This window comes from Salpingoeca rosetta, assembly GCF_000188695.1.
Source record: "Salpingoeca rosetta unplaced genomic scaffold supercont1.43, whole genome shotgun sequence".
In the NCBI taxonomy this organism is placed as follows: Eukaryota; class Choanoflagellata; order Craspedida; family Salpingoecidae; genus Salpingoeca; species Salpingoeca rosetta.
In genome coordinates, this window is record NW_004754891.1 from 33,201 (window position 1) to 54,506 (window position 21,306).

At 55.3% G+C, this 21,306-nt stretch overlaps 5 protein-coding genes across 5 annotated transcripts in view; 2 read left to right on the forward strand and 3 right to left on the reverse strand.

Moving 5' to 3' along the window:
* Positions 1-7: 7 nt before the first annotated feature.
* PTSG_11290 (spermine synthase) lies at positions 8-2,780 on the reverse strand (the record flags this gene model as incomplete). Its single annotated transcript, XM_004987594.1, has 8 exons — positions 8-67; positions 345-571; positions 698-746; positions 1,000-1,080; positions 1,266-1,342; positions 1,450-1,504; positions 1,801-1,893; positions 2,136-2,780. The coding sequence occupies 8 exons, from the start codon at positions 2,778-2,780 to the stop codon at positions 8-10; spliced, it is 1,287 nt and encodes a 428-aa protein (XP_004987651.1).
* Positions 2,781-2,856: 76 nt separating this feature from the next.
* PTSG_11291 (uncharacterized protein) lies at positions 2,857-8,615 on the reverse strand. The gene is made up of 21 exons (XM_004987595.1): positions 8,563-8,615; positions 8,289-8,446; positions 7,921-7,996; positions 7,743-7,788; positions 7,514-7,609; positions 7,081-7,187; positions 6,775-6,891; positions 6,543-6,579; positions 6,181-6,323; positions 5,893-5,984; positions 5,707-5,763; positions 5,483-5,548; positions 5,221-5,335; positions 4,969-5,031; positions 4,737-4,793; positions 4,489-4,545; positions 4,170-4,262; positions 3,939-4,022; positions 3,698-3,799; positions 3,248-3,462; positions 2,857-2,946 (listed from the first exon to the last, which is right to left on the reverse strand). Exons 3-21 carry the CDS (start codon positions 7,975-7,977, stop codon positions 2,904-2,906), a joined length of 1,647 nt encoding a protein of 548 aa, XP_004987652.1. The 5' UTR covers positions 7,978-7,996; positions 8,289-8,446; positions 8,563-8,615; the 3' UTR covers positions 2,857-2,903.
* A 211-nt stretch (positions 8,616-8,826) lies between these two features.
* PTSG_11292 (uncharacterized protein) lies at positions 8,827-11,377 on the forward strand. Its single transcript, XM_004987596.1, has 8 exons — positions 8,827-9,065; positions 9,319-9,494; positions 9,717-9,810; positions 10,035-10,106; positions 10,232-10,332; positions 10,527-10,638; positions 10,848-10,928; positions 11,187-11,377. Exons 1-8 carry the CDS (start codon positions 8,970-8,972, stop codon positions 11,235-11,237), a joined length of 783 nt encoding a protein of 260 aa, XP_004987653.1. The 5' UTR covers positions 8,827-8,969; the 3' UTR covers positions 11,238-11,377.
* On the reverse strand, positions 11,337-16,571 carry PTSG_11293 (uncharacterized protein). The gene is made up of 8 exons (XM_004987597.1): positions 16,184-16,571; positions 15,830-15,881; positions 14,275-15,581; positions 13,623-14,080; positions 13,223-13,426; positions 12,928-13,031; positions 12,261-12,594; positions 11,337-12,064 (listed from the first exon to the last, which is right to left on the reverse strand). The coding sequence occupies exons 1-8, from the start codon at positions 16,200-16,202 to the stop codon at positions 11,918-11,920; spliced, it is 2,625 nt and encodes an 874-aa protein (XP_004987654.1). The 5' UTR covers positions 16,203-16,571; the 3' UTR covers positions 11,337-11,917.
* Positions 16,572-17,173: 602 nt separating this feature from the next.
* Positions 17,174-21,306, forward strand: part of PTSG_13166 (uncharacterized protein) — a 9,768-nt gene continuing 5,635 nt past the window's right edge. Inside the window, exons 1-11 of the mRNA XM_004987598.1 lie at positions 17,174-17,398; positions 17,711-17,808; positions 17,948-18,018; positions 18,232-18,299; positions 18,468-18,608; positions 18,818-18,948; positions 19,112-19,213; positions 19,493-20,076; positions 20,392-20,499; positions 20,804-21,012; positions 21,245-21,299. Coding sequence (XP_004987655.1) covers positions 17,284-17,398; positions 17,711-17,808; positions 17,948-18,018; positions 18,232-18,299; positions 18,468-18,608; positions 18,818-18,948; positions 19,112-19,213; positions 19,493-20,076; positions 20,392-20,499; positions 20,804-21,012; positions 21,245-21,299 — 1,682 coding nt within the window. The 5' untranslated portion in view covers positions 17,174-17,283. The remainder of the gene's footprint in view (positions 17,399-17,710; positions 17,809-17,947; positions 18,019-18,231; positions 18,300-18,467; positions 18,609-18,817; positions 18,949-19,111; positions 19,214-19,492; positions 20,077-20,391; positions 20,500-20,803; positions 21,013-21,244; positions 21,300-21,306) is intronic.

Sequence of the window (21,306 nt, forward strand, 5' to 3'; positions counted from 1 at the left end):
CTCCCACTCACTCCAACACGTTGTAGAACACCCACTGCTCGTGGTAGCTGGGCACTGTCACAGTTTCCTGCAAGGGCACGTGGTGTGTGTGGGGGGGGGGAGGAGCGGCGCCCGCAGTTTCACCGACACCATCTCTGACCGTTTCCGTACGCAAACACACACACACACACACACACACACACACACACACACACACACACACACACACACACACACACACACACACACACACAGACACACACACACACAGGCACAGCAACAACAACACAGCACAGCACAACACAACACGCACACACACACACATGCAAAACAAAACACACACACACATACACACATGCGCCAACCTTAGTGAAGCTGAGCTTGCATGGGAGGGTGGTGAGCTGCTGCTCATACATGGCAAGGGCCTGGGGCATGTTGAAGCTGTTGCCTTGCGTCAGGTACCGCCCGCCTTGGCGCAGCACCGTCATGGACAGCTGCAGCACAAGCTTGAGGAAGTCCCAGTCAGAGCCCTTTGGAGAGTGCGTGACGGGGATGGCAGTCAGGTCGTTGATGATCACGTCAAACGCCCGGCCTGAGGTGGTGACGGGAGTGGTGGTTATGGTGGTGGTGGTAGTGAGGGACAGTGTGTAATTGTGGTGGAGGAGGAGGAGAGGCAGAGGGAGCAGCGAATGGAAAAAGGCCAAATACCGCAGCGCACCTTCTTTGCCCCAGCGCTCAAGCTCGGGAATGCAGTCCTTGACCAACACCTGAGAGGGACGAACAGAGAAAGCGAATGTGTGTGTGTTTGTGTGAGTGAGTGAGTGAGTGAGTGAGTGAGTGAGTGAGTGAGTGAGTGAGTGAGTGAGTGAGTGAGTGAGTGAGTGAGTGAGTGAGTGAGTGAGTGAGTGAGTGAGTGAGTGAGTGAGTGAGTGAGTGAGTGAGTGAGTGAGTGGGTAAAACGTGGACACACGGGCACACGCACGCACACACACATACACACGCACGCACGCACGCACACACCTCGTAGTTGTCGCCTGTGAGCGAGTCCATGGCGTCGCCGCAAATGCCGCGAAGATGCTCTTTGGCCGCGTCAATCACAACCTGGATATGGACGTGTGGTGCAAACACACGTGTCTCATTCTCTCAGTCCTGATGGTGGCTTCAATGTCATAACACACACACACACACACACACACACACACACACACACACACACACACACACACACACACACACACACACACACACACACACACACACACACACGCGCGCGCGCGCATACGCACCTGGTCAATCTCGACCATGGTCACCATCTTGGGGTTGAGCTTCACAATCTCCCGCAGAATGCCGCCGTCGCCACCGCCTGTGCAGCGAACGGTGTTCATGAGGCGCAGGGACTCATAAGTAAGCAGGCGCGCAGTGGCTAGAGGTGTGCGTTATGAGTTGGCAGGTCGCATGGCATGGTCGTACCCAAGATGAGGACGTCCTTGCCCGTGTAGTCGATACTGCCCGAGCCCATGATGGCCTGCAAACGGAAGATACGCGAGCAGCAGGTGTGTCAGCTTGTGAGCACGTGCTTGCTGACTGCACCCACTGCCGCGACAATCAACTAAAGTCATGCACACACACACACACACACACACACACACACACACACACACACACACACACACACACACACACACACACACACACACACACACACGCACACACGCACACACTTACACACACACACACGCACACACGCACGCACACACACACACACACACACATACGCACACACACACACACACCTACACACACACACATGCGCGCACGAACCTTGGTGTAGGCAATGTCGCTCTCGCCGAGGTTGACGTCGTCGTCCAGAAGAAGGATGTTGCCAAACTGACGCGAGTGCATGATCTTCACGTCCTTTGACAGCAACAGCAAGGCAAAGTGCAGGCGACACCGAAGTGTCAGCACACGCGTTGTGCCCAACACACACACACACACACACACACTTACACACACACACACACACACACGCGCACACACTTACACACACGCTAACACACACACACACACACACTTACACACACACACATACACACACGCACACACATATGCACACACGCACACACTTATACACATACACACACATCTATATGCCATACCTGGTATGGGGATTGCTCGTGGAAGACCGTCTTGTCAAAGTCGTACTGGATGAGCAGGCCATCCGCAGACGGCACGTACGGGTCAAAGGCACCACCGCGCACAATGGGCGGGAACACCTTCGCAGACACGCTGGTCTGGGTTTCGTTATCCTCGCTGGGTTCGTTATGCTGGGCGCTGCTGGGCACCGTGTTGCTGCTGCTGCGCGTGCTGGTGGCGGTGCTGGCCTCGGCGCTTGCCTCGCTGCCGCCGCACGTCTCGTCCACCACCTGCTGCAGCGTCGACTTGAGCTCGGCCACCTGCTCCTCTGTGATGGGCTCCTCGCCGGCGGTGAGGCTCAGCGAGATGTCCACTGTGCACAAGCCCGTTGCCAGTGCACGCACGGTGCCGAACGAGCCCGCGTTGCTGCACAGGAAGGCGACGGCGGCGTTGTCGGAGTTGCAGTCGCGCACGTGGTCAAGCGCCAGCCCCTCCACGGCCTGCAGGGCCTCACGCATGCGCGTCGCCGTCATGGACAGGTCGCACATGCGCTGCTTGCTCGCTCGCAAGTCAATCAAGATGTGGTGCACGCGGTCGCTGCCGTTGTGCGCTGCCAGACATGGCGACGCATGCAGCCCGCGCACAGCAACCTCACTGCCCTCGCTCATATCCAATGGTTGCTGTCTTGATTGTGTGTGGCTGTGCAGTGTGATGTTTGTGTTTGTGTGGGGAATGAATGGTTTATGTTATCGCATGAAAACAACACAATCACACGTGCTCATCGTCATCTCTCATATCTTCAACTTGTCCAGGTCCTCAGCATCAAAGTCAACTCTGCACACCATGCATGAGGAGGAGGCAGGGAGTGGCGGCATGTGAGCTGGCCCAGTGCACATGCAAGTGCACGCACAGGTGCACAGAAACACAGGCACACACGCGCGTGTACACACGAAGTGACAAGAATTCACACCGTTCACACCATTCACGCAGTTCCAGTCACACAAACACATACAGACAGACACACACACACACACACAGACGGAGACACACACACACACACACACACACACACACACGCGCACACACACACACACACACACACACACACAGACACAGACAACCGCATGCTGCTGACCTTCGCGTGAGGATGGAGACAACCTCATCTGGGGAGAGGTTCCAGTTGGCAGCACCAGCATCGTAGTAGTCGTACACGGCGTGCACGCGGTCGAGCGTGAGGAGCAGACACATGCGGTTGATGCGATGGAAGCGGTCTGTCACGGGCCACATCACCGCATCCGACACGCGGGTCGACAGCTCCGTCATGTCCTTCTCCAACTGCAGGCCACCGAGCTGCCACACGGGAAACAGTGCAAGGCGGAGGGATAAGGTGGTGCAATGCAGCGCATGAATTGCAATCAGCTGGACCAGCCTCTCCGGCAACGTCGACACGTACACCCGTGCATGAACACAAAATGCGTCTGCGACACAAACACACACACACACACACACACACACACACACACACACACACACACACACACACACACACACACACACACACACACACACACACACACACACATACCAAGTTGTATTTCCCTCCGATGATCTTGGTCTCCAGCGCTGATGCAATCTTCTCTGTGAACGCAATTGCCCACGCGCTAAATGCACCAGGCAGCAACACGCCCTGCACACACACACACACACATGTGATGAATCAAGTGAACGACTTGTGTCCCCAAGCGCTCACGCTTTGCAACACATAGCCACATGACGCGCCAAGCAACACCACAGCAGCAGCCCGTGACACCGCCATTGTTCATCACCTTGTGCTCTTCAACTGTTGCTTCAATCATTGCAATGAGGGTGTACATGCCTTCCGTCGTGTCGTCCATGTCATCAAACGCCGCCTGCGTCACCAGTGCACGGGCAGACGCGACACACAGCGTGTAAGAACTGCGTGAGATTGCAATCTCAGCACCCACAGCACTTGCATGACTTGTCCTTTTGTCCATTCCCAACCTTCACTGCAATGCTTGCAGGCACAGCCCGCTCACCTCTGACAAGTCAAAGTCCGCGTAAGGGAGGAGGTTGATGAGCCCCTTCAGCTTCGAAGACACGCTGCTACTCGCCAACTTGTCCACGCCAACCTGTATGGTAGTGGTGGAGGTGGTGGTGGTGGTGGTGTGTGTGAGTGTGTGAGTGTGTGTGTGTGTGTGTGTGAGTGTGTGAGTGTGTGAGTGTGTGAGTGTGTGAGTGTGTGTGCGCGCGCGTGTGTGCGTGTGTGTGAGTGTGTGTGCGCGCGCGTGTGTGCGTATGTGTGTGTGTGCTCTGTGCCAACACATGTCACATCAGAGAAGCTCAACATTGACTCACGTCACGATAGCGCTGTGCCACTTCAACAGCCTCCTGCACGTTGTTCTCAATCACCGTCTGGTCACAGCACACGGAGCACACGGCCAAGCGGTGAGAAGACAAAATTCAACCAAAACGAACGACAATTCTTGTGTGCTCGTGGTGGGATATGGAGTGTTGGGTGGGCAGCACAAATGAAGTGTGCAGCGTGGTCATACACAAGGATCACTGCAGGCACAATGAAGACTGTGCGCACATCACGACACTACCATCAGCTTGTTGTGCTCCTGTGAGCTCCATCGCGTCGCCAGCCGCTCATTTGCCGCCTGCACGAAGCGCAGGCCGAATACAGCAGCGGTGAGTTGCGAGGGAGGAAAGGTGTGGAGAGCACAGGAGGCTTGGTGGGATGAGCGAGGAAGAATTAGCCATGCAGGCAAGCACGTGCACACCGCATCACAGCGCCGTCCACGTTCAAGGAGCACGGGTATCAGTGCCACTCACGGCGGTCGCGGATTTGTACTTTGGGACGAGTTCGAGGAACAGCTGCAGATCATTCACCCAAACCTGTGGTGGTCATGGTGGTGGTGGTGATCATGGTGGTGGCGGGGTGTGTGTGTGTGTGTGTGTGTGTGTGTGCGTGTGTGTCACAAGTTGAGAGCGAATGTGTGCATGTCGCAAGGCATCAGGCACGCACATGCCAAGCGCCCCCCTGTTCCCTGTGCCACAGCAAGCCACGGTCCCCCAGCAACTGACGTGTCGTGGGAGGGCGGCGATGTTGTGTTCGTCCTCGCCATCGTCGCCGGCCGCCCCGCGCGTGGCCAACGAGAGGCCGCGCTGGAGCTGGCCCTGCCACGACTTGGCATCCACCCTGCACACACACATTGTGAGGTGTTGGTCGGAGGTGTAAACACGGTCGTGTGCAACGGCACAACACACATACAAAGCACACATACACACACTTTCTCTCTCTCTCTCTCTCTGTCTCTCTCGCTCTCAGCATGTCTGTCACACGCACTTCTTGTTTGCGGCGTTGAGCATTCGCTGTTCAAGATAGGAGAGCAGGTCCTCAATCATGCACGTGCTGGTGATGGATGTGGTGGTGGAAGAGAGGATGTAAAGACGATGGTGGAGAGTGAGGGCGCGGGGATCGTGTGTTGTGAGGTCTGATGCAGACCCGAAAGGGTTATGTAGTGGCGCGATACAGTGCGTGCGTGCAGGCACGAGCTGATGCATCCTTACCCAACATGGTTGAGGGTTGAACTTGTGGTGACTTCACTCACAGTCAAGAACGCGCGCCTGCACAGGGACACGCAAGCGCGCATCACGTGAGGGGTGGACTTGTGTGGTCAGAGATGATGGGCAAGACGAACATGCAGCAGCTGGCGCTTGTGCAGATACGTGCACACACACACACACAGAACGCACCTGGTGCACTTTTGACAGATGAAGAGAACGTCTTCGACGGCTTTTGTGATTGGAAACTCCTGGGACGTGTCGAGCTCATCCTCACACAGCGCCTGTTGGGGGTGGATGACGATGATGAGGGCGTCCCGCAGTTGAATGGACACACACACACACACATATGCTCACACACACACACACACATATGCTCACACACACACACACACACACATATGCTCACACACACGCACACACATGCTCACGCATGCACTCACGCACGCAGTTGTTCATGTGTATCCACACACCACCCACCATGTTGACGCTGCTCTTAAGGAACTTCTGTTCGAGGACGACATAGAATGCGTTTAGTTCATCTGTGCGACGACTCAATTTGCTGGAGCGGCGAATGTTTCCGGCACTGGCACTTCCGTCCGGAAACCGCGCGGTCGCCTCTCCTGTTGTGTGTGTGTGTGTGTGTGTGTGTGTGTGTGTGTGTGTGTGTGTGTGTGTGTGTGTGTGTGTGTGTGTTTGAAAATACGTGCGCGCACAACGGTATCTGTGTGTGTGTGCATGTGTGTGTGTGTGCATGTGTGTGTGGCTGTGTGCAAAGTTCACGTGAGTGTGCAAACAAGCGGGTGCCATCACACGAATCAAGACAGCATATATGATCGGACCTTTGCTCTCTGCCTCCATGTACGCCTGCACGTCCGTCTGATGGTCGAAAAGAGGCAGAAGCAAACGCAAACACAAATTTCGTCACGCGGCGAACAGCGTCAACCACACACACACACATAACCAAACACGCCCATTTACACACATAGACAAACACATGGACACACACACACACACATATGCACACACACGCACACGGACACAAATGCAAGCACATGCGCACGGCGGGCGGACCTCTGCTCGCAGGTCGACGAATCGCATGAAGAGGGCGAGGGGCTGGATGACAAACGCCAGCTCAGATGCTATCGTGTCAACCAACTGCGGATCAACGTCTTCCTCCGCCGTTTGGGCCTGGGATCGTCCACAACGTGAGGCGGCGAACGTGTGTGTGTATGTGAGTATGTTTGCGTATGTGTGTTTGTGAGTGTGTGTATGTGTGTGTGTGTGTGTAGATATGTGGATGTGTATGTGTGTATGTGAGTGTGTTCCTCCTCAACTATTCCTCCCCCACCGCAGCATCAGCAGCAGGGTCGCCCGCACCTTTTCCTCCAGCTGCCGGTAGCTGACAAACTCGTCGACAATCGCCAGTGCGCACGCGTCGATGGACAGCTGCAGCTCCGACAGCAGCTGGAACGTGTAGCCGGGGCCTTGGAGACGCAGGGCGTGACGTGTTGCAGCATGTTGCACGATGAGGCGTGAGGCAGTGATAGAGAGGGCAAACACAAACGCGCACATGTGTGTAAATGAATGCATGGCACACACACCCACACACATGAATGATTACACACGTACACACACACACACACACACACCCACACACACACACACACACACACACACACACAAATATCCAAATACACAAACAAACAAACACACACAAATGTCCAAATACACAAACAAACACACATGCACGCACGCACAAATATCCATACACACAAACACACACACACACGCACACGCGCCACGAGCAGACCAAAGTGTGTGTCGATGCTCGCGAGAAAGCCCTCAATCTCCTCAGCGACCCTGTTCAGCAGCCGCTTGATCCGGTTCACAAACTGCGTGTCGCTCTCTGCTCGATGCAATGAACCAGGGCAAAACACGTCAACACGGCATCACAGCAGAACGCAACGAGGTGAGTACTGTCGATTGCGATGAGACAACGTTACAGCACGACAGATTGGCCATGATGCATGCCTGCTCACCTGTGTCAGTCTCCTCCTCACTCGCTGCCGCTGGCTGCGTGGATATCTGAACACCCAAGCAAGTACATGAGCGACAGACAGAGGTTACCAGTGCGCGTGTACGTACGCGTGTGCGTGCATGTGGCGTCAGCGAATCAAACAGCTCACTCACGCAAAGCCTTGACACGGCACGACGTACCCTCTGCTGGAGAAACTCCTTCACTTGCTGCAGTCCTTCGTCGTGTGCGTGAATCATTGGGAAGTACTTCAGCCACCTGCAGACCGAAAAGATGGACGGGCGATGGTGACGTAGGATTGGACGTGAGGGCGACACTCAAAACTGTTACTGGAATTGGCATATTGTGTGCATGTGCAACCTATGATCCTGGACACAACCTATATCGCACACACACACACACTCACGCATACACACACACACGCACAGATACACACACACACACACACACACACACACACACACACACACACACACACACACACACACACACACGCGCGCACACACGCACACACACACACACACACGCACACACGCACACATGGACACACTTCTTGAATTCTGCCTCGTCGTCGTTCTGCCTGGCATCAGAGCACTGCTGCCGCAAGTGCTCGAGCAAATGCACGCGGGCGCGGTCCAGCTGCCGGTCCGGGTTGGCTGCAATGGCGTCTGTGCTCAAACTCAGGTATCTGTGCAGATACACGGCAGCCTAGTGCATAAAGACATGCAATGTTGCGTTGGGGTTGTGAGAACGGAATGGAGATCAATGCCTGCGGGGATCAAACCAACGAGCGTGCACACATACGCACACACACATACACACACCTGCTCGTAATCCTTTCGATCCAGTGCGGTTTGTGTTCCTTCAAAGCATTCCTGTGTAGGTGCAAAAGAGGTTCGTGAGCTGCGGTGCTGCCATGCACCACACACACACACACACACACACACACACACACACACACACACACACACACACACACACACACACACAAACAACCTCTGCCAAGCGCAGTGCTTGCAATCGTTCCTCAACGCCGTCCATCGCCCTGCTATCTTTTTGTGTGTCGTGTCGCCTCTCCATTTCTTCACTTCTTTCCGTTGTTCATCAACCAACCAAACCATCAACTGTCGACACCACCACCACCACTGCTCGCTGTCTTCCTCATCCACGTCCTCCACCTCCCCTTCGCTCCGTCGCCACACACTCACTCACACACACCACAGTTCCAGCCATGGCTGAAAAGGCTCAGGCCGTGTATGAGAAGCTGCGCGAGGCGTGGCGCGCACGCAAGCTCGACGAGTGTCAGAGTCTCCTCACACAAATGAAGGTGTGTGCATTTGTGTGTGTGTTGGTGTGCATTTGTGTGTGTGTGTGTGTGTGTGTTGGTGTGCATGTGTGTCCATTGTGTCTTCGTGTGTGCGTGCGTCAAACAAACGCTTACTGCTCATCTTTGCCGTCCTTCGCTATCACTAACCAAACAACAACAACAACAACAACAACAACAACAACAACAACAACAACAACAACAACAACAACAACAACAACAACAACAACAACAACACACGCACACACGGAATCAGATTGCGCTGACGGAGATCTCGCTGTTCCCGTCTGAAGATGAGGAGGTCAAGGTGAAGGAGCTCGTGCTTGCGCGTGACTCCCTGGAAATTGGCGCCTTCTGGGCCATTGAGAAGGAGGACGCCGCCACCTTTGAGCGCTACATGAAGCAGCTCAAAGTGTACTACTTCGACTTTGCGTGAGTTTGTTGCGTGCGTCGCGTCGTTGCTCTGCGCACCACAATGACCATGTTGACACTCTGTGCTTGTGGTTGTTTGTGCTGCTTCAATTCAACTGCAAGTCCTTGCACCACAAAGGCATCCCTTCATGCACCATCCTTTGGCCATCCCTTCATTCGCCGCCCTTGCACTCATCCCTCGTTCGTTCACCCGCCTTTGCTGGCATGATCACGCCGCATCAGATCCAAGATGCCGGAGTCGTCGTTCATGTACGAGCTCCTTGGCCTGGACCTCATGCATCTCCTCTCCCAGAACCGCATCGCCGACTTTCACACGGTAGGCGAGCAGCAACAACGCTGGCACGAGTCGTGCAGTGTCTACTTCTGGCAAGACAGACAGATCGATGCCACGGTGGTTCTGCTGCCGTGATCTGCCTCTGTACGAGCACATACACACGCCTTTGGTCTGCGTTCACGATGCACCCTGCGTTGTGCCGTTTTTTTTTATGCGCTGCTCTGTGTGTGTGTGTGTGTGTGTGTGTGTGTGTGTGTGTGTGTCAGGCGCTTGAGCGGTTGGACACAACGCTCATCCAAGAGAACACATACATCCGCCACCCCGTGGAGCTGGAGCAGGTACGCCGTGCCTACAGTCGCTGCTACACACACACACACACACACACGCACGCACGCACGCTCACACACGCTCACACACGCTCACGTGCTGTCGTGCGCTTCCTTTTGTTGTCGCTTGCTGCCAGTACTTGATGGAGGGCTCGTACAACAAGGTGCACCTCGCACAGGAGAGCGCGCCGTCCCAGTCATACAACCTCTTCCTCCACAAACTCATGGGCACCATCAGGTAGCCATCTGTGAGCGTGTGTGTGTGTGTTGTGTGCCGGGTTTAATTTAGGTGTTGCCGTTGCTACATTGTAGTGTCATCGTGTTCGCGATGCGCAGTACAGACATACAGGCAGGCACACACACATACACACACACACACACAACCTGCCTCGCCCCCACCGCTAAACCATGCGGGCTTGTGGTTGCCTGCAGGCATGAGATTGCGTCGTGCTGCGAGTCTGCGTACGATTCGCTGAAGCTGGAGGAGCTCAAGTCGCTCCTGTACACCCCGTCCGACGCAGAGATTGACACCATCATCAAGGCGGTGTGTGCATTTTCGCGTAAAGCCAGTGGTGGTGGTATCTGTGTGTGTGTCTGTGTGTCTGCATGTGTGTGTGTCTGTGTGTCTGTGTGTCTGTGTGCCTGTGTCTGTGTCTGTCCGTTCGCTCACGCTCTGTATCCTTGACGCCTCGCAGCATGTCATTCGCAATTAACCCTGTGCTCCCTGTCCTCTCTCTCCCTCTCTCGTCGCAGCACCCCGACTGGGACGTGCAGGGCGACACGGTGCACTTTCCACACATGCATGAGACGACAACGGGCCTGCAAACAAACACCGTACGCATAGCTCCTGCAACCGCCTGTTGTCTTGGGCCTTGTTGTATTGATTCTTGCATCACAGAAGCACCAAACACACTCATACACACACACACACTCACACACACTCACACTCCCACACACACTCTCTCACTCACTCACTCATACACACTCATACACGCACGCACACTCACACACTCACTCACACACTCACTCACTCACACACTCACACACACATACACACATACACACATACACACATACAAAACACACACGCAGATCATTGACCGCACGCTCACGTATGCAAAGGAGCTGGAGACGATTGTGTGAGCACACCCCCGATTGCACACGCGCAACAAACACACAACAAGCGCGCCATGTGCACCCTGTCGTTAATGCTGTTGTGATTGTGATGTGGTGATGTGACGGTCAGAGCTGTTGGTTTCATTACAAATGATGACTGAAGGAAAGAAGGAAGGAAGGAAATCAGGGGAAGGGAAGGGCCAATTACTGACCAGAAAAGAAAAAGAGGCAAGAGGAAGTGTGCAAACATCCCTTGCTCCCAAACAGCTACGCTTGAAGCAGGCAATTAACCACTCAATAACAGGGCATTCAGAGACGAAAGCAACGGAACACGCAAAGGCACAGGAAAGACAGGAAGCAGTCGCACTGGAAGAAGGGGCTTCACCTGACACACACACACACACACAGACACACATGGGCAGATGCATGTGGTGCATGCACGCAAGCAAGACCTCAACACTGACAACGACACACCACGAGACGTGTCTCTCGCCAACAAAACAAAACTGCAGAGCACCAGCGTGCTGACTGGTTGAAACCAGGACATCAAGTTGGAACAAATAAAGATTGAGAGAGCGAGCGCGACGTGCACAAGACCGCCTTTCTACTGCGAGCACCGTGGTTGCCAGGGTGCAGTGCAAATATGTGTGTGCTGGTGGTCGTTGCTGTCGTTGTTAGTGTGATTGTTTGTTGGTTGGGTTGTTTGTTTAGCGGGGGCGGAAGGCCACTGCAAAGAGCCCCGCAGCAGCGGCGACGCCCGCACCAACCGCCGCCCACGACAGACACGGGGACACCCGCGGTGGTGCCGTGGACAACTTCGTCTCGAGATCCTGCAGGCGACGCTCAAGCCCGTCCTGCACATGCGCCCATGGGATGTGTCGCGGTGGTTGTGGTTGTGGTTGTGGTGGTGGTGAGTGTGACTGGCGATCAACGCTGTTCGCGTGGGAATTGTCGTACCTCATCACATAAGAACATACACCCAGCAGCACACATAACTACACACCGAACACACAAACACACAAACACACAAACACACACACATCACCGTACCGTGTGCTGGGCGAGGGCTTGAACGGCGGCCACGGCCTCCATGAACAGCCGCTCCTTGTCAATGATGAGAAAGTCTTCAATCGTCGTGCCGTCAGACAGCGTCATAGTCGTCGTCTCCTTCACCGCCGTCGGCAGCACCGTCCGCAGCTCCTGGGCGAGTGGACCAACGTGAACCTCCTCAGCGTCGCGGTCGTTGTCTTTTGCATATTGCTCGTGCAATTTGTAGTCGTACATGCGCACGCGTCGAATTGCATCAAGGCTCGCCCTTGCATCGCGGACTGAAATGTTTCGTTTGATGCGGCGGTCGCTGGGCTGATAGATAGCACCAGACAGCCTGATGGCGGGCACATGTGTGTGGTTGTGCGGGTGTGTTCATGTGTATGTTTGTGTGAGCTTTAGTGAGCTCCACATTGCACTAACAGTACTCGCTACATCAACGATACCGCCACAACAACAACTTAAACAACAACAACTTAAACAACAACTACTTACACAACAACAACTTAACCAACAACTACTTACACAACAACAACTTAAACAACTTAAACAACAACAACAACAACAACAACAACAACTTAAACAACTTAAACAACGACTTAAACAACTTAAACAACAACAACTTAAACACCAACAACTTGAACAACAAGTTAAAAACAGCACGTCGCACCTGAGATTGCCGCGAACACAGAGGGCCTCATCGGGGCTGTCGATGTTGATGCCAACAGCGCCGTTGTGGTAGACGGAGTTGAGGGTCTGACCCCTGGACCAGTGCTGTTGACGATGCAGATGATCAAGTGGGGCATGTAGGAAGATGAGGTCAGCAGTGCAAGGCGTGAATGCGGGGATGGCTTGCTACCCAATCCACACACAACAAACGCAGCACTCAGCACTCAACACACAACACAAAACACACAACACACAAACACAAAACACAAACACAAAACACAAAACACAAAACACACCGTGTTTGGCTCTGTTTCAAAGTGTCCTGGGTTTGAGGCGCGCACGATGAGATGCTGGGAGCGGTGCGAGGCAATGGTGTAGAGGTCGGCGCCAACGCGAGCAGCGAGCGTGACGACGAGCGAGAAGTAGCGCTGGTCGGGGTTCGGCTTCCCCTTCTTGCGCATGTTGTTGGCAGTCGTCTCGGAGAAGTGCAGACGCGGCACCTGATGGCGGTGGTGTTGAAGAGGGAGGGAAAAACGATGAGGGAGATGCACTTGTTGCGCTGGCGTACGATCTCTCAACCGATGCAACACGAAGCAACGTGAAGCAACGTGAAGCAATCGATGAAGCAATCGATGAAACTCGATGCAAACACGCAAACACAAACACACACACGCACACACATACACGCACACACACCGTCTTCTTTGTGACTTGGTTTGGCTTGATTGGGACGGCAACGGGGTTGAAGGGCCGCTTGGTGCGGTCGGACTGTGACTGCTCGAGCGACACCTTGGTGTTTGGCGACTCAACCTTGATGCCGTACATGTTGATGTACGTGCCGTCCACCTTCATCATGCCGTGCTTGGTGGCGACAAACGCGGGAACGCCGGCCATCTTGACGGCGATGGTGGTCTGGAAGTGGTTCTTCTTCTGGCAGATGAAGCTGTTGTCTGCAGCAGACCGGCGCACGCCCTTGTCCATCTCCACGCGGAAACCGGGTGGGGTGAGGTCGTTCATGTTCGCGTCAAACACGCGATGCCATGTCTCGCTGTCGTTGACAAACCACTCCACCTTGGGCGGCTGGCCGGAGAACACGTCGTGTGGGGTGGTCGACGACACAGACACGCGCGTGCTCGGCGAGGACGTCAGTGGATCTGCACAATCATCACAGTGAGCGCGTGGTTGGTGATGGTGGTGGTGGTGGTGGTGGTGAGACGAGGCACCTTTGCATAAAAGCCCACCAGACGACGCTTGAGGGGAAAGAGAGGAAGGCACGCATGAGAACACACACACACACACACACACAAATCACACACACACATACACACGAAAATACACACACACACACCTGTTGCGTGCTTGGAGCGCTTGGCTGCCATCTCGGTGCCCGGTGTGTCGCGGCCATCGCCGCCGCCGCTGCTGCGACCAGAGGGGCGGGTGAGAGGACTGTACAGCACAGCGCCACCCACTGGATATGGTGACGAGGATGACCCGTGCTGCTGCTGCTGCTGCTGCTGTCGGCGTGCGCCGTCGTGTGCGCCCTGTGCCGTGATGCGCTGACGGGATGGCGTGTGGGGGCGCGACACCACCTCCTGCTTCACGGTGGCGCTGGCCGGTGGCGACGAGGCGGAGGGGAGCGTTGGGCTGTGGAACATGGGCAGGGGCTCGAGGGCAAGACCGTGGCTCGACAGGTGCTGCCGGTGGCTGCTGCCGCTGCTGCTGTTGTCGCTGTCGTTATCACCAACATCGTCATCATCATCATCGTCAATACCAACATCAACATCGTGCCGGTCGTTGCTGTTTCTGCTGCTGCCGTCGTCATCACCGCCAGCGAAGATGCGGCGTGCTGCGCGGGACGGCGCCTGCCGCTGTTGGCGAACTTGCGGACGGCCCTCGTGATCGCTGCTGTTGTCGTGGTAATGGGGATGGCGATGGTGTGAATCAGGGATATCTGCAAAAGTGAATACGGTATCTGCTGCAAACGAGCCTGAGGCCTCACGCGTCCGGGCCGAGGTCGTTGCGCTGCTGTGCGGGGTGGTCATGCGGGGCGTGTACTGATACCTGTGCTGCTGGTCCTGTTCTTGCTGTTCCTGCTGGTCCTGCTGTTCCTGCTGGTCCTGCTGTTCCTGCTGCTGCTGCTGCTGCTGCTGCTGCTGCTGCTGTCTGGTCGAGTCAAGAGCAGTAGGCGTCATGCTCAGCGCCTCTGGTGTGGTGTTTGATGTCTGTGGGCCGGAGACGGGCGACCGCTCGCTGCCGTGACGCGTGGTCGCGGCCGCTGCAGACAGCGAAGACGGCGGTTGTGGTGGCGGTGGTATGGAGCACACCGCATCGTCTGCTGCGTACATGTGCTGCTGCTGCTGCTCGTGTTCAAACTGCAAGCCGTGCATGGTCGCCCGGTGCTCCTGCTGCCTCAGTGGGTGCTGGAATACGTGCACCCCGTGCTCCTCCTGTTGGTGCTGGTGGTGCTGGTGCTGGCGATGTGCGGTGCGCTTTGACCGGCGCATGCTGCGGCGGCTGGCAGAGGTGACGCCCTCCGATGACGATGCAGATGGTGATGAGTGCGGCACGCCGAGGGTGGCGCGGTCGAGTGGCGGGATGGGGTCAATGCCTTCGTTGAAGTCGCGGTTCATGTCCGCCAGCGCGATCGTGTTGCCCCTGTGATGGTTATGATTACAGCGGCCGGTGAGGTGCGATGGTGTTTTGTGTGTGTGTGTGTGTGTGTGTGTGTGTGTGTGTGTGTGTGTGTGTGTGTGTGTGTGTGTGTGTGTGTGAATGATTGAGTGGGTGGGTGGGAGAGACAACAAGAGTGAGTGAGAGACAACAAGAGTGAGTGAGTGAGTGAGTGAGTGAGAGGGAGAGAGTGTGTGTGCGTGTGTGGAGGGGGACTTGCTGCATGAACTCACCGAGAGAGATAGTGGGAGAGCTCGTCGAGGGATTCTCCCAACTCGAGGTCTGCTGCTTGATGTGAGCCGCGCACGACGAGGGTGTTTATCAGTTGAGTTGAGGTGTGTGTGTGTGTATGTGTGTGTGTGTGTGTCAGCGAGCTGATGTAGATGCTTTTGTTGATGTTGATGGTGATGGCATGCACAACTCCGCAACATACACACATACATACACAACACACTCGCACACACTCACGCACAACACTGAAACATACATACACACATAATACACACAACACCACACAACATCGCAACACACACAGTACTGCACACACACAACATCGCAACACACACAACACTAAACATGCAACCTACGTAGAAAGGACGACATCATGGTGACCAGAAGTTGATGAAGATGGTGTGCATGGAACGATCAAAGACACCGCGCCCGCAATACAATAGAGTGGAGCGGATGTTGTGAAATGAATTGGCCGAGAGCAAACACACACAAGGAATTGTTTGGATGGTGAATGGATATGTGATATGAGATGGTGAAGTGCGCGCGCGCGTGTGTGTGTGCGTGTGCGTGGGGGGTTGGCGAAATGTAGCTATGTGAGGAGCAAGCCTAGAGCAATCCCGAAGCAACACGAGCGACGCTACAACGACAGCTTGTTGACGGTGTTGGTGCAGTTGCTGTTGTTTTGTTTTGTTGTCAGCTGCGCAGTGGCACTGGCAATGGGGAAGTGAAACACACGCACACCCAACCAACTCTTTGTCTGTGCGTGTGTGTGTGCGTGTGGTGCGTGTGTGTGCGTCTGTGTGTGGTGCGTGTGTGGCCGCGCGCGTGACGCCAGGGGTGTGTGCGGCTGTAATTGAAACTTGCCTTCGTCACGTCGTGCGTGTGTGTGTGTGGCTTTGGTAGTTCTTTGCACCGTCCCGGTGCAGGAGCAAGTTCCGCCTATGAAAGCAACCGAGAGCGTGAGTTGTGTGGGCGAGTGATGGCGGTGGTTGCACTGCCACGCACACGGAGACCCGCACGGTCACATCACAACCGCTGCTTGAGTGCACATGGAACCAAGGAAAAACACCAAAAGCACAACAGCAAAGCAAAGGGGCACGACAAAGAACAGTGATCTTTGAACAGCGCCGCTTCCGGCTTGGGGCAAGCTGGCGTGGTGGTTGCCACTCTCCCACTGCCGTCGCTGGCACACCTTGCGCCACCAAAACCACAACGCACCCTTTCGTCCACTTCGAGGCTTCGAATTTCCCGCCTCAATTTCAACCACGGTAATCAGCTGAAAATTTAAGCGAAAAATCGTCTGCCTTGAATTGCAGAAATACATACGAACTCATCCACAATAAATCTTGCGCCCTGCGCGCCAAAACTCAAACACAACAGACAACGCGGACGAGCGAGGAGACAGACGACTGCGAGAGCGCACACTGCCGCCAACCAACCACACCACAGCAGCAGGATGGGAGACACGCTGGAGTGGGCGGACGCCCTGCTTCAGCTGTGCTCTGCACTTGGGTTGCGCGATGTGGATGAAACAACACCGGACGTGTACCGCAAAGGCGCAGAATGCCATGGTGATACAATTGATGTGCGAGTGGACGTGTTGTTCGCGTGCAGAGTCCTTGTGTTGTCTTGCAGTCCTTGTGTTGGCGCCATTGGCAGTGCATTTGTATCTCTGTGTCTGTATCTTTGTGTCTGTGTCTGTGTCTGTGTGTGTGCCTGTGTGTCTGTGTGTGTGTCTGCGTGTGTCTGTGTGTGTCTGTGTGTCTGCGTGTGTCTGTGTGTGTCTGTGTGTCTGTGTGTGGATGTTTGTGGATGTTTGAGATGAGGAGGGATCATCTTTCAACACAGCGTGTCGTTCACCGTTTTGCTTGTGCACGCTGCAGAGGTGTTGAAGGACATCATGCGAAACTTGCGCATCGACGTGCGCAACAGCGAGCGACCAGTGCTCCGCCAGCTCGGCCAGTTTGAGTTTCTGCAAAAGGTATGCAGATGTGTGTGTGTGTGCGCGCGCATGTGTGTGTAATGTGTGTGTGGTTGATCACGTTTACAACAGCCTGCTTTTCACTCACGTCACGCTTGACTCTCGACTCTCGCATGCACGGCTGATTTGCTGCTTGCAGGACTTGATGCTGCTGCTGATCCAGTACGCTTCAGACGAGAACGAGAAGCAGCTGATGGTCACCCTGCTCAGGTACGTTTATCCCGTGCGCTACCTTGTGCAGGTTGAGCACCTTTTACACGCGTGTATGCATGTGTGTGTGTGTGTGTTTGTGTGGGTGGGTGGGTAGGTGCTCGTGGGCGCGGTTGATGCACCGATTCGCCACCTGTCCACAAACTGCCAACCATCCACTCACCAGCGGATCACCACCTGATCACCACCTGATCTCGTCAACGGTCTCGCCAGAGTCATGACGGCAATGACGCTACCAGCTTACATTGTGTTCCAATACGAAACACAAGGCCAAAGCCTCGGTACGTGGCAGTACTTGCTCTTTGCTCCTCATGCACCCTGAAGTGCGCAACGTTGCTAACACACATGTGCTCACGTACACACACGCACACGCACACGCACACGCACGCACACACACACGCACACATACACGCCCGCACACACTTCCTTGAACGCGCCCAACCCTGCAGCTGGATTGGAGAAGACGCTGGCGTACACGCAGGTGAACGAGTACCTGACAAAGTACAAGGACGCATTTGTGCAGAGCTATGAGATGACGGCCACCGCCGAGGAGCGGGAGGAGGGCCAACCAGCTCGCTACCACTGCTACGGTACACGCACACGCCACAGTGTGTATCGTGTGGCTGTTGTCGCTGCAGCAAGTGCTACACGCGTCCCAGCTCAGTTCTTTCCTTGTGTGCTCTCGACTTTGCGCATGTTCACATACACATGTAGACACGAGCACTCACACACGCACTTGCATGACCACGTGCTCACATGTCATGCTTGCCACTGCCAACCGCGTGTTTCGCACACGTAGCGCCGCTGCGGGCGCTGTTGCAGCTGTTGTATGAGCCGCTGACGGCCGAGGACAGGACAGATCAGGACAACGCAATGATTGAGCTCATCCTCACCCTCATTCGCAACATCCTCCACGCCCCAAACCCACCAGTGCGTTCCCGCCCTGTGTGATTGTGTGTGTGTGCGTGCGTGTGTGCTTTTGTTTGTTTGCTTATTCACTTGGCAGTGTGCGCGTGTAGGCACCCTCCTTCTCACCACCCCCATTGAACACCACCACCACCACCACCATGTACATCACCACCACCACCACCAGAGCGCGGGCGGGTCCGAGACGCTGCACGACCGCGCTGTCCGCGCCATGGAGGAGAGCGGCATCATCGATGTCGTCATGAGCATGTGCCACGACATCACAGAGGTGCTGCTGCTGCTGTTGCTGTTGCTGTTGCTGCTGCTGTTGCTGCCAATTGACACACACGTGTCTGTGTGTGTCTGTGTGTGTGTGTGTGTGTGTGTGTGTGTGTGTGTGTGTGTCTGCGTGTGTGTATGTACATGTGTGTTTTTTTGCCACTGCATTGCCAGTCTCCCATTTCCCATCGCACGCCTGCTCGCATACTCCCCAACTCCCTCATTTCCACCACACACACACACTCTCTCTCTCTCTCGCTCTCCCTCTCGCCTTTGCCGCAAACTGCAGTACTATTCGTTCAAGATGATTGTGCTCGAGATCCTGATGCTGCTGTACCGCGAACAGACGGCCGAGTCGCTCTACTCGTGTGTGTACGAAACAAAGACGCACGCCAGCACAGAGCACACCGATGATGACAGCAGTGCAAACACGATGGCAGCCAACGTTCGGCCTGCAGCAGCACCACGCGGCACCACCCGCACACACGCGCGGCGACCAGCGAAGAAGAAGACGCGAACACGACAGTACGGATCGCGGCACACGCGATTTGGCGGGTCCTTTGAGCTGCAGTCTGTCGCCGGCGCAGCAACAAGCACGCGCGTGGTGTCCTCTGCGGTGCTGAGGCGCGCTGAGAAGATCTCCGAGGAAGGAAAGACGCATCGTGCGCGCAAACCCATTGTCGATGCAGAGGCAGTGAGCAAGCACACGTCCCCGCTGGCAGTGCGCGTGTGTCTGTACAAGCACGCGGTGTCTGTGGTGCGAGACTGCTTCAACAGCGTGATCCCGCTGGTGGAGGACGAGCTGCGACGCATGGAGATGAAGGACCTTGAACTCATTCACGCTGACCGCAAGCACTATCTCCAGTTTATCAGGTGGGTGAAGCATCTTGCGCAACTGTGTCTATGTGGAAGGTGGAGTTGCTTTGTGTGCATGTGGACATGTGTGCACGTATTTGTGAACGTATGCATGTGTTCATGCTCGCACGCGTGCGAATGTGTGCATGTACGTGTGAGCGTATGTATGTGTTCATGTTCGCACGCGTGCCAAGATGTGGAAGCTTGTTTGCCTGTCTTTCGTTCTTTCTTTCTGTTCATCTGCGCGTCTGCCTCGTTCCCTCGTCTCTTTCGGTGCCGCTTGCTGTCATTCATTGACCCATCCCGCACCCCTCGCGCCACCTGCCACTGCAGACTGTTCATGGAGTTCCATCGCCTGCAGCTGGAGACGGTCCTGCAGAAGAAGAAGCGCGATGGTGTTCCCATCTCCGAGGAAGAGGGTTACGCCGTCAGCGTCGTTGGGTGCGTCGTTGTGTTGGCAGTTGTCGCGCACCCGTCACTGCACCCACTGCTTTGCTCACCGAGCGTACAACACGCACGCGCGTGCTGGTACAACCACCACAAACACACACACACACACACACATACATGCGCGCACATACGCGCACGCACAGACACATACACACATGCACGCACACGCACTCACGCACATACGCGCACTCACGCATTCGCTCACTCATTCGCCCACTCATTCGCACACACTCGTACTCTCCCGTACCCTCTGCACCACACCCTCCGTCTCCCCCTCGTCTTCTCCCGTCGCCAGCGCGTGTCTTGGGCAGCAGACAATTGACCACATCCAGTCGTTTGTGCAGGAGTACTACCAGGGCCTGCAGCAGTACCCGGTGGACGGGCAGCTGTGGGGGCGCCGGCTCCACTTTGCCATCCGCGCGTTCCACGAGGTGCTCATGTACATCCAACTGCTTGCCTCATCTCCGAATCAGGACCAACGCGACTTTGCAAGCAGCATGACAAGTGCGGCCCCATCCTGTGCTGTCTGACTGCTGACGTGTGTGTGTGTGTGTGTGTGTCTGTCTGTCTGTCTGTCTGTCTGTCTGTCTGTCTGTCTGTCTGTCTGTGTGCGTCCGTGAGTCCATGTGTGCGTGTGTATGTATGTGTGTGCATGATGTCTTTGTGACATTTTGCTCGCGTTCAATCCAATCTACTCACTGCTTCAAATCCCTCAACACCAACCACATGCTGTCAGGCCGCATCTTCTACCACCAAGAGTTCCTTGACATCTTCCCCAAAGTCATCATCAGGTGCCGG